This window comes from Neolamprologus multifasciatus, chromosome 3 (assembly GCF_963576455.1).
Source record: "Neolamprologus multifasciatus chromosome 3, fNeoMul1.2, whole genome shotgun sequence".
NCBI lineage: Eukaryota > Metazoa > Chordata > Actinopteri > Cichliformes > Cichlidae > Neolamprologus > Neolamprologus multifasciatus.
In genome coordinates, this window is record NC_140441.1 from 18,107,188 (window position 1) to 18,119,170 (window position 11,983).

General features: G+C 39.7%; 1 protein-coding gene across 1 annotated transcript; it reads right to left on the reverse strand.

The window, feature by feature from the left end:
* Position 1: 1 nt before the first annotated feature.
* Positions 2-8,352, reverse strand: LOC146521824 (ciliary neurotrophic factor-like). Its single transcript, XM_085140722.1, has 3 exons — positions 7,982-8,352; positions 7,197-7,508; positions 2-4,784 (listed from the first exon to the last, which is right to left on the reverse strand). The coding sequence occupies exons 1-3, from the start codon at positions 8,087-8,089 to the stop codon at positions 4,644-4,646; spliced, it is 561 nt and encodes a 186-aa protein (XP_084996848.1). The 5' UTR covers positions 8,090-8,352; the 3' UTR covers positions 2-4,643.
* Between the last annotated feature and the right edge of the window lie 3,631 nt (positions 8,353-11,983).

The window sequence follows — 11,983 nt, forward strand, 5'->3', positions numbered from 1 at the left end:
GCAGCAGACACGAGTGAAATACAACTAATATAACTATAATTGCTAAATACACGTATCCAAGTGCGTTTAAATTTCGTATACCTCACGATAACACAGAAGAGCATTTTAAAGTCTAGGCTGTTTTACAGCTTTAGTCATTACGTCTCAGATTACAGTCTTTCATACCCTCAATCCCAGTGAAAACCTCCTAAATGTTAGTGTATAATATACAGAATGATTATACGTTGATAAAATTGTCCTAACTTTTGAGCTGAAAAGCAAAATAAACATTTTTAATTACCATCTGCAAAATGGACTATCACAAAGGTGAAAACAGGTTTTCTGAGTGCACGAAAAGCTGTTTTTTTTTTAGAGATAAGGGGGGTTGGCTGGTGATGTTCTTGTTTGCTCAATGACAACACATATACATAACACACTTTTACAAAAATGAAAGACTTACTTGTTTCCCCTGCTAGTGAATATTTAATATGTTTAATACGCCACTTAAATGATTACAATACTTTGAAACTAATTTTCTCATCCAAAAACTAACAATTTCAGAAAATTTCAGAAAACAGATATGAGACATATAGTACACGTTACATAAGATTTTATTAACAATTTTATCTTTGGTTTGCATATATGGATGAATGAAGCACAACAAAGAGGTCACGTATCATTTATCATTTTGTAGCAATCCTGAATGTTGCTGTATACATATTCACCATCATATAATGATAATATATGATTTAACTGCATGTTTTTCTCTTGTTTTGTTTTTTACACTCAGTTGTGTGGTTCTTTTTTACCATCTGTGCGCTGTGTGTGTGATCTGAAAACACTGGCTGTGAGCATTGATAAAACTGTTTTGATGTTTGGTGTTGTCAAGAGTCGGAGATTTTGTGAATGTATTTTTAACAACCGGCTTTTGCACTTTTGAGATAAAAAGGTGGAAGGTTTCAAGAAATGTAGCTTCGCAAATGTGAAAAATCATTACATGCAATTCCCTAAGTGAAAACGCAAAGTCATTTTCTTCCTGCTTTTTTTTTTGTTTGTTTCTCATGGAAACCAGTTATAGCTTCAGGATAAAAATGGTGGGTGTCATGGATCAGTTTACTTGTTGTGGAATATTTCTTCACGCTGCTTTAGCTCGGAATAAAATTGTGTCTGATATTCTTGAGAATCTGTGACCCGACCGCAAAAAAGACACAAAATGCTGCTGTGGCAAACTGCTCATGGAAATCCTTTTATTCTGCATTGACTTTTTCACTCAGTTTCTATTTATTTTTGAGCCACAATATCCGAGAATTCAAATCTTTTTGAAAATGCATGCATTTTTATGTTTGTATTCTTTTATGTCATGTAACAAAGTTTTTCAGTGTTCCCTAAGCACCACATGTGTTGATGTCCTGTAGTGAAATTCATCTTTAATGTAAGATTACTTGGCCTCAGTCAAGTAAACACACAGTTTCTTTCTATGTTGAGAGATTTGTTGGTTACAAAGCAGGAAACAGTTTCGAATACAGAGTTGACTTTTTCACACTTTTTATTTTAAAGAGAAAGGACCAAAGTATCATAAAATATATTAAACACTGATGGGAAAGAGTAACGTTGTACATGATAACTGCTTAATATATCAACAGATGTACAGTAAAATGACCTTTGACCTAATCTCAGCTGCAGCAGCATTACCTCTCTGTTATATCCGGTCGTTAAGTCTGACGTCACTAGCCGTGTCTGGGCCTAAACTCCGCTGCAGGTCCATATATCAAACGATCACTATGGCATTACTGAGAGTTGAAAAACTGTCTAAAGACTTCCATCTTTAATAAAATGATCAGCGTTCTGCTCTACCAGGTGTAACAATTGAGTTTAACATCCAGGCATCCATGAAAATGGAATTTATGACATTTAACGGAGTTAGAAGTTAGCAGGAAGTTAGCTCGCTAGCTTCTATCTAAATACAATATAGCATGTCCTGACTACGGGGTTTTGGAAACAAATTAAAACGTACAGCTCTGTTATCACTTCCAACATATATGAAGACAGAAAACTAAACAGCAGTGACGTTTGTAGGGTTACTGAAGTTTGGCTAGCTGGTATATAATGATGTGCTACGTGACCGCTAGCGACACAGCTATGTTAGCATAATATAAACAAGCTAACTTTTTTTCCACTCGATAAAAGTTAACGTGAGTGTTCTCGGTGGTCAGGAACAAATGTATTCGCATGGCAGGATGCTGTAAAAGGACCAAACTTCAGCCAGGAGAACAACTGAGATAATCCATCCACAATACGAGGTTAGTCATTCATATACTGCTGCATGGCCTGGGCTGTAGTTACATCCTAAGGTTTTAAAAACTGAGCTTAAATAAATGATTAGCGGTAATAAAAGCTGAGGGAGGTCAACAGTGATCACTGACTGTTTTAGGAGCTTTTTGAGATTAAATAGAAGAAAATACATAACATTAAACATGTTAACAACACAAAAGCCATATTAAACGCAGACTACTTCAGGCCCGGAAGTAGGATTCGTCACGTCATCACTTAACGACCGGATACTCACGCTTAAGTATGCAACGTTTGTATGTAATAGCTTCATGGGTGCTATACTGTGTGCATCACGACTTTCAGACATTGATTTTATTCAGAGAGAGGACACACTTGTCGACGAGCTTGTTACATTGTAGCATGTAGGTTGTGAGATGGTTGTGGCTTATATATCACATGGGAGAGGTCTTTGAACTCTAATGCTTTTTCTTCAGTTATTCCCCCGACTTACACCACTACTGAACCTTCCTCTCTCTTACTTCCCTAGACGTTACATGTCCTCAGGTTCATCCATGATCAGTAATTGTACTGCTCAAGCGATCTTCACAAGAACCTAAAACAACGTGCGACTGGTTTAAAAAGCAAAGAAAAAGTAAACACAAAATTGAAATGATTTACCAATTATTACATATTATGTGAAAAGTCTAAATCATATTTTTATTATCAGAGGTGGACAATTCATTTTCCTAAGAGGCTATTTGAAAAACTGTGACTGCAGTGGAGGTCCGCACCAAGCTTATAAAAAGATGAAATTGAGCAGAATGGAGTTCAGCCTTTCACAACAGTCCCAGTTTCTCACAGGTCTTTGGAAAATTAAGTGTCCACCCCTCATCTATACTAATGGTTTATTTTTTTGGCACCAAAACAGTTAGGAGATAACAATCCCTTGAGGGCTGCATCAGGAAGGGGGCATGTTTGCTGGGTATGACCTGCTGTTAGGTCAGTAGTTATGCTTCTGTATGCCACCAAAGTGGATTTTAAATAAACAGACAAGCCAGTTGTCCAGGGACTTTTCAGTTTCTAAAAATGGGGGTTGTGTATAAAAATGATTGTAATTTCTAAAAAGGTCAAGCAGTATTTTCATTAAAGCCCTGAAGTTAAAGCTGAAAACTGCATTAAAATCCTCCGTAGTGGTTTGCAAAGAAAAAAAAATTAGACCGAAATGTGCAATTGTCTAAAAACCTAATCCTAAGTGCAGTTCATCATACTGTCTGCATGCCTCAGACTTGATGCCCTACCCATGTCTATTATAGATATTTCATCTTTTACAGTGTGGCTTGAATGAACTTGTATCCAATGCCACAGCGACACGCTTGACATCAGAGTTCATAGGACACGACCCAGAAGACAAAGTAGAACCAATACCAACAAAAAACAAAGATTAAGATGAGCTTTTAATCTTCAATAAACATCCAGTTATTCATCACAGACATAAAAGAAAAGCATGGTCATCGGATATTCACCATACCGGCAAGTGTGGAAGTCACAGCTCATTCACTGCGTGAGCGTATCCTGTGTCAGGCATTTTAAACTACAGTGAGATCGCTGCGTTTCAGAATGTTTGATAGTTTTGGTAACAGACAGTACGGCTCTACTGTAAAATATCCATCTGAGGGCAGGAGAGAAAAAAAAAAGTTTGAGAACCACTGGTCTAATAGTTCCAACTTGTGAACAGTGTAGCAGCAAATTCAAGTATAACAACAGGAGAGAACCTGGCGACCAGAGCAGCAAAACATGACACTTGATCATCACAGACTGTGCCAGCCCCATAAACATCCGATCGGCCAGCCTATACACGACAACATGAGATCTAATTTGGAATCGTTAGATATGTTAGTAACGTGGTACATGAAGAAAAGCTGTTTAAATTAGTAAATGGCTACATATTTAGCTTCATGTCAGTCACAGTTTAACAGTCGTGTTTTTATGGTGTTAGTCTAGCAGTCAGATTTTGGAGTGTTAAGAACAGCAGGTAGTTAGTCATCAAAAGTAAATCTACTTAAATAAAATAAATTATACACAGCATACACAAAAAAGTCACTTTCAAACACTTAAATGCCACTGCACAAAGCAAACTGATGGTTACACAAGTGTAAAGTCTGCACACTCTTTTTTTTGTCCAAAGAACCGACAACTGTGGCGCTTGCTGTGGAAATAGTAATGCCTAAGAAAAGCTGTTTACTTGGCTAAAGGAGCTTAGCTGGGATTTTACTTGAATGTTCACAGAGTATATTCCACATCACCTTACAATTTTGAATTTGGAATACATCAAGGGGAAAGCTGGCTGCTGAATAAGCTCGTTCGTAGATGCCGATCGACTCTAACTAGGGAATTTAGGCCTCCTCTGCTCCTTCTCTCTCCGTGTGCAACACATGGAGAGTTTTCGCGGCATGATCAGACCAGTGGATCAGCTCCAGCAGCACTCGATAGGTCCAGAGTTTGAACCCGAAAACTCCCCCAGAGCCGTCGGTTTCCTACACAGAAGAGAGCAAGATAGAGCAATAGATGTCTCTCATTAGGAGTGAACCCTTGCATGCAAAATCTGCTAAGAAACTGCCTAATGAACATGTCCACACTTGGTGAAACTCATTTGGATTGTTTACTAAATAACTAATTAAAATTAATGCCACCGTTTATATTTGACAATGACAATTAAATCACACATCCAATGGCTACAAAGTACCATTAGCATACATCTGAAGTTATCAACAACCAGATGACTTCACATTAAATATTTGGTGCTTCAATTCAGTTTTATATAGTGCCAAATCACAACAGGAGTCACTTTAAGGTGGTTTATATTGTAAGGTAAAGACTTCAATAATCAAACGATCCCCTATGAGCATGCAGTTGGCGACCAAGGGAAGGAAAAACTCCCTTTTAACAGGAAGTAACCTCTAGCAGAACCAGTCTCAGCGAGGAGCGGCTATCTGCTGGGACCACATGGGACTGGATCTGCTGGATGTGAGGGGAGGAAGAAAGGATGGAGACACACTGTGGAAGAGAGCCACAGTGAGTGGAAAAAAGTGAATAAAGAATAAACAGTGGATTATGGGAAGTTTGCAGCAGCAATGGAGGATTCAGGGTCACCTGATGCAGCCCTAACTATATCCTTCATCAAAAAGGAAGGTTTTAGGCCTAATCTTAGAAGTACAGAGGGTTTCTGTCTTCCTAATCCAAAGTGGGAGCTGGTTCAACAGAAGAAGAGCCTGAACGCTGAAGCCTCTGCCTCCCATTCTACTTTTAAATACTCTAGTAACACCAAGTAAGCCAGCAGTCTGGGAGAGAAGTGGTCTATTGGGGTGACCTACAGCCCTCTATTTTGTTCCCCGCCAACCTGTGGGAGAAATATCCATCCGTTTAGTCTGTTGTCGATGTAAAAGGACAAATACAACCAGGGTTTTCTTGAACATTTCAGGGCCTGAACTAATGATTTGAACTGTTTGTAAACAGCGTTAGTCACATTCACACAAAAGCTGTAATTCATGTAATACAGGGTTTAGTCACAACCGTGCTGAGATTTTAGGTTTTCCATCTGATGAGAATGTAAAGTCAGAGCCTGGCTACTCTAAAATAAACTTCTTTTTTTGGGTTCTTAGTCAGATTTGCCGTTCATGATCCAAATATTGTGATCACTTTAAAATAAATGCATTTAAGCTCATAGATGTAGGTGTTGAAACTGAATTTTATCCACTTCAGGGGGTTTACTTAGTCAACCTGATGTCAAAGGGTTGAAATCAGTTACATGGAGAAAGCCAGGGACATAAAGACAAATCATAATAAACCTTTACAGCATACTGCACTGCATGCACGGTTTTAGTCTATATGATGCCACAAAGTTTAATTTATAATCAGGGTTGTGTCGAACCATATCACATGCGATGATACCTGTATGAATTTTTACGTGATGTAAAATAAATCACTGCTGACTTTACTGCTATTGTGACACCATTTACATTCCCTAGAGTATATATATAAATAAAGGAGACAAACCCAGGCATGTCTGACGCCGAGAGCTGTGCGTCAACCTCCAGTGATGATGACTTAGTACCTAAAAAGGGAGCTACTGCAACAAGCCCAAACAAAACAGAAAACATCTGCTCCCACTGAAGGTGGAAATGACAAGCTTGGTTCACTACATGAGACAGAAACCACACTGTTACTACCAAGCAATGAAGGAGGAGAGATGATCAGCTGGTGATGCGCCACCACAGAGCGATCAGATGACTCCACGAGCATCGCTGGAGCGCTCACTAGCTGCACTCGATGCGTCAGGAAGAGCAGACAGTGGATGGAAATTACTGATGCGGTTACACGGCGGTGAAGGAGGGATTTAAGCAGCTGGTTAAAAAGCTTGAGCTGAGATACAACATCCCAGGCAAAGCATATATTTTCAGTGTTTTTATGTGATGATACTGTGCTGCTCCTGCAGAGTTAGAGGGAGGAGAGGGTTCACACTGCATCTCAGTGTGAAGAAGTTATTTTATACATTAGTTAAAATTTCCGGGGAAAACTCTACCTAAGCTACTTCTGAGCTCACATTTTCCTGTCCTTCGTCACTGCTATTGCACTATAATGCAACTGCTGCTGGCACCTGTTTCCATAGATTCACACTTTACAATAAGGAAGTGTGTCAGCTCACTGGAAAAGGGTGGAAAATGCTGCCAGGTTGCAAGTATCAATAAAACGTTCTTTGGTATTTTTCCCTAGATTGTCAGAAATCTCCCAAACGTTCTTGAAATATCGTGATATATTTTGAGGCCGTATTGCCCACCGCCACTTTTAATGTGTTATGGGCTGTGGACAGTGGTGAGTGTCACCATAATAGAGGAAAGACCACAAGGACATGACTAACTACAAAAAACCCCAAACGGCACCTCATTTACCTCATTACACTGATTATCAGGGGTAACCTCCAGGTTGGTGCCGTCGGTCTCCACCAAACCTTTGGTGCTGTAGAGCAAGTGTTCCAGTCGGGCTCGCACGTTCTTCCTCATGGACTCGTACTCATCCTCCAGCTTGCCCCATTCCTCCTCTTCCTTCTGGATAACATGGTGGAGCAGCCCGAGGCACTGTCGCAGAGCAGAGTGCAGCAAGTGCACCTGCTCCTCCGTGCTGGGCTCCTCAGATTCTGGGGACGCGGACACGAGGCGCTTCCCATCTGGGGTGTAGCTGGACAGGAAGGTTTCCCTCTCCGTCTGAAAAGATAAATAAATATAAATTTGTCCTACTCCGATGCAAAAAGGTCACTTACCTTGCACCCTTTAATCTCATTTTAGTATAAGTCTATTTTAGGGACCAAGAGATAACCATTGATTAAACTGATCAATTAAGAGCTTTTCTAAAAGGATGGATGGCAGCAGGGGAAAAAAAATCCAATACAATCTATCCATTAGGTTCCCCTTGGGAAATTGAGTGGTGGGGTGGAGGGTATTTTTTAGTGTAATTACCCCCCTCCCTCCACTCCACAGTATCTGCTCCAAGAACAAACTAGTCAGCCTTAAATCCTGCTGTGAAAGACAGACACAGTCCAAAAGCGACAGGTAGCAAGCTGCCTGGATACTGAAACACTACGGCTTTAAAGAAAGCTCCAAATAACTGGGAGGGGAGCGTCCCAGACAGAATGACCCGCATGAGCTAAGCAGAAAGAGTGGCTACTCTGATCACTCACGTATAGCCGGAGCAGACTGGTACACTCATGGTGCAGTAGCCGGGCAAGAGCCACCGCTTGTCCCGTCAGCGAGCGGCCAGCCATCGGCTGCTCCTCCTGCTCTGCCATTTGCTCTCAGCCGTGTTTATGTCAAAGGTGGGCTAGCAGCGAGCGGGGCGCAGACCGACCGACAGGAGCAGAAACAGTCCCCCTCCCCTCTGGCAGCGAAACTACGCTGTGCGGCTGTTTCTGGATACTTTTGCGGTCCGAACACGAGCCGGAGATCCACGAGGGGGGAGAGCCAGTGGAGCCCGATTGTGCGGGTGCTCATTTGGCATGTACACCAACAAGAGGGGATGTAATTGGTTCCGCCAGCCACGGTGTGCGTGTCTGTGCGTGTGTGTGTGGTGGGGTGTACAGAAAACGTCACCATGCGGCCCACCCACCCTTCCACGCATAATAAAAACTCTGTTTATTGGAATAGCTTCCCCCACCTTCTCTCCAGCAGCTGTAAACAACGATGAAAAACTACATAGGTTTATTGTATAAGTAAAAAAAGAGAGTAAGTTAATTTTTGTACAATGCATTGTTTGTTTAGTTTTTATAGTTTTTATTAAAAGGCCAATGCTAACAATTAATTTTGCAATGCGCTGGAGATGTGTGGGAAAGTATATCTCAATTAATGTTTAATGTGGACCCATTTTATTTTCCTTATTTTGTGTCTACACACAGTCTAGCGCTACCCTTCATTTCTTTCTATTTTACTTCTTGTTTATTTTCGAAGTGGTCTTAAATAATAGTTCTTTAGAGTTTCTGTAGGTCTGTCAGTTTGTCTTTGGACATTAGCGGTTGTGTCCTTGTGCCTGACCATTTTCAGAGGAATGTTTTTTGCTTGTTCAACCATTTATACTGACCTATTAATCATTCAACCATATAAACGCACCTAACTCAAAGGGATGAACCAGTGTTGTGTCTACACATGACAGAAAACTTAGCAGAGGACCAGTTTTAAATTGCAAAATTTCCTCTAATTTCTTTACTTTAAGTGACAAAAAATGCCAAAGATAACACAGTCTAGCAAGCATAAAATAGTATAAGGTGATTCCTAAAGACCTATTAGCTGAATATTTGTTATATATTGTGCATTGTGTCTGGCTAAATTGAGGACAAAAGAAGAAATGGCAGATGAAAAGAAAACAGCAGATTAGCAGAATCTGAAAGTCATCTCCTTAAGAAATAGGAAAAAGTCTGGCAAATACCTGACACAGGACTGCTGATCCATCTACTGTTTAATGAAGGCTCACCAGAAATGCTCTCACTGAAATGGTGGCTGTAAATACCCTTTTAAAGGAAGGGAAACATGAGAAAAGGATGAGACACGTCAAAATACCCAAGGGCTGGACTGAAAATCAGTGACAACAGGTCTGATGGAGTTATAACACCAAAACTGACATTTTTGGTTTATCATCATCTGTAAGTACAGAGGTGGTCAGGCAAGTGGTAACGGTGTCTATAGCCTATATGGACTAACACCTGGAAAACATCTGATTGGTAGCAGGTTGATTTTTCAGCATGGCAATGATCCTAAACATAGAACAAATGGCAGTCAAAATTCAAACAAGAGCTTTGAATGTGCTTCAGGAAGCCTGGAAAACTATTCCTGAGGTCTGCTTAAAGAAACTAAAAGAAAGCTTGCCTAAGAGAGTTTAAGCCGTGTTAAAAATAAAGGCGCTCGTACCAAAGGTGTAAGCCACCTGGATCACTTGCACCTTGCAGTGAACCCTTTGTATTTACTTTCATGGAGTCTTCTCTTTATGGTGGACTTGGATATCGATACACCTACCTCCTTGGGAGTGTTTACTTGGTTGGCTGTTGTGATGGGGTTTCTCTTCACCATGGAAATGATTCTGTGATCATCCACCACTGTGGACATCCAGGTCTTTTTGTGTTGCTGAGTTCACCACTGCTTGCTTGCTTGCCTGCTTGCTTTCTTAAGATATTTTTGTTTTCACAGCTTAAGGATGTCTTGTTTTACTTGCACGGAGAGCTCCTTTGACTGCATGTTGGACAATCTTCAAAATGCAAACACTACACAGTCACGTCAGATCAAGTCCAGGCCTTTTATCTGCCTAATTAATAATGACATAATAAAGGATTTGCCCACACCTGCCCATTAAATAGCCTTTGAGTCAATGTCCACTTACTTTTGGTCCCTTTCGAAAGAGGGTGGCACATGTTAAGGAGCTGAAACTTCTAAACCCTTCATCCAATTCAAATGAAAGCTGACATTCTACACAATATGTCCATGTCCATCATAGAATTATAATTGGAATATGTTTCAGTAAACAGATAACAAAACAAAACTTGAGGCAGTGTCCAAATATATACTGACCTAGCTGTATATGCTGTATTACCATGCACATTTGGATATTTCAATAAATCACTGCACCTATTTCCCATTTTCTTTCACTGTGACGGTGGTTGATGAACAAACACAACCAGAGTTAAACAATGAAGTCAGGGTATGAAAATCCCTGGCTGCAGACTGCACTAAACACAGTATGATGTCAAAAAGTGTGGATATGCCTAACATCTAATATCTGAGACACACAGCTTTGGCTGTGAGCACAGAGGCCCCACCCACCTAATATTGAAACCTTCTATTTGTGAGGGATAGCCTATCAGGAGAACGTTGGCTTAAAGGGAGTGGGCCTTAAAAGGAAAGAACGCTAATTTCAGGCTCTAAGTTAACTGAGAGGTTGACCTAAGACCCAGTATAAGGAAATTATTTATTTTATTTCATTTTATTTTTCAAATGAAAATTCATGCAAAACTACTCTGACAGAGATCAGAAGAGAGCCAGAAATATGCAGAATAGAATAGAATAGCTCTTTATTGTCATTGTACATGTACAACAACATTGTGGGTAGTCCACACAAACTGTACAGGACATATAAATAGTAAGACAACACAAATAAATAACAAACAAGAGTAATATATACAAAACAAGAGAAAGGCACACATTAAAAGGACAAGTTGCAAAGTGCTTGAATACATTTGCTAATGAGCAAAACCCTTTAAAATATAGATATTCCTATTCCTATGACTACCTGGATGGATGATTTAAACATTTCTGACCTGTGTGACAGGTCATACCTCTGTTTTGAACTGATTTGTGCAAAAAACTACTCCAATAGAGTCAGAAGAATATACATATGCAGTTAGAAATTATCATAAAAAGAACACCCCAAGTTTTTCAGTATAATATGCAGTATAATATTTTATGCATATTAATGCATAAAATTATTTGTTAAAACAGAAATGAAAATGAACAGAAATAAAATGTATTGCACAATGTGTCCACCAGGGGAAGCACTGGCAAGGAAGAAGCCATACCAAGAAGGACTGCCTTAAAGTGGGGAAGAAATTCTGACTTTGACTTTGAATCTTTTAAATTAACAATCAGTTCAACAGAGGTACATCTAATTGATTCCAGAAGTGTCACAATTAGTGAAACGGTGACCACCTGACTACAGTTGATGTGTATTCACACTGTAAACCGTAAAGTTGCTATGTTGGACATTTTAAACCACTTCAAAGTCACTTTAAATCTCAATTGTAAATTTTAGACTGTTAACCCTTTACCCCAAAGTGTATATTTACCTTACCTCAGTCTCAAAGTGTATATATATTTATTCTTCTTATTCTTACTCTTGCCATATTTATTGCTGTTCTTTTGCAATGTATGGAAATGGAGCCTCGTCATCTCGTCTCTCTATATACTGAACTGTATATAGCAGAGATGGCAATAAAGTTTACTTTGACTTTGACTTGACATGTAGTAAAAACATTTTGTCTCGGAGGTCCAGTCTCTGGTTCATCAGTATTCCTGCTACAACTGACTCCAAGCAACTTACAGAAGTCAAGAGATGGCTACAAAAAGATTTCCAGTTCACTGGACATCCCACAGACTTCAGTTAAATCCATCTTTAAGAAATGGAAGAAATATAGCACTTAGTCTAA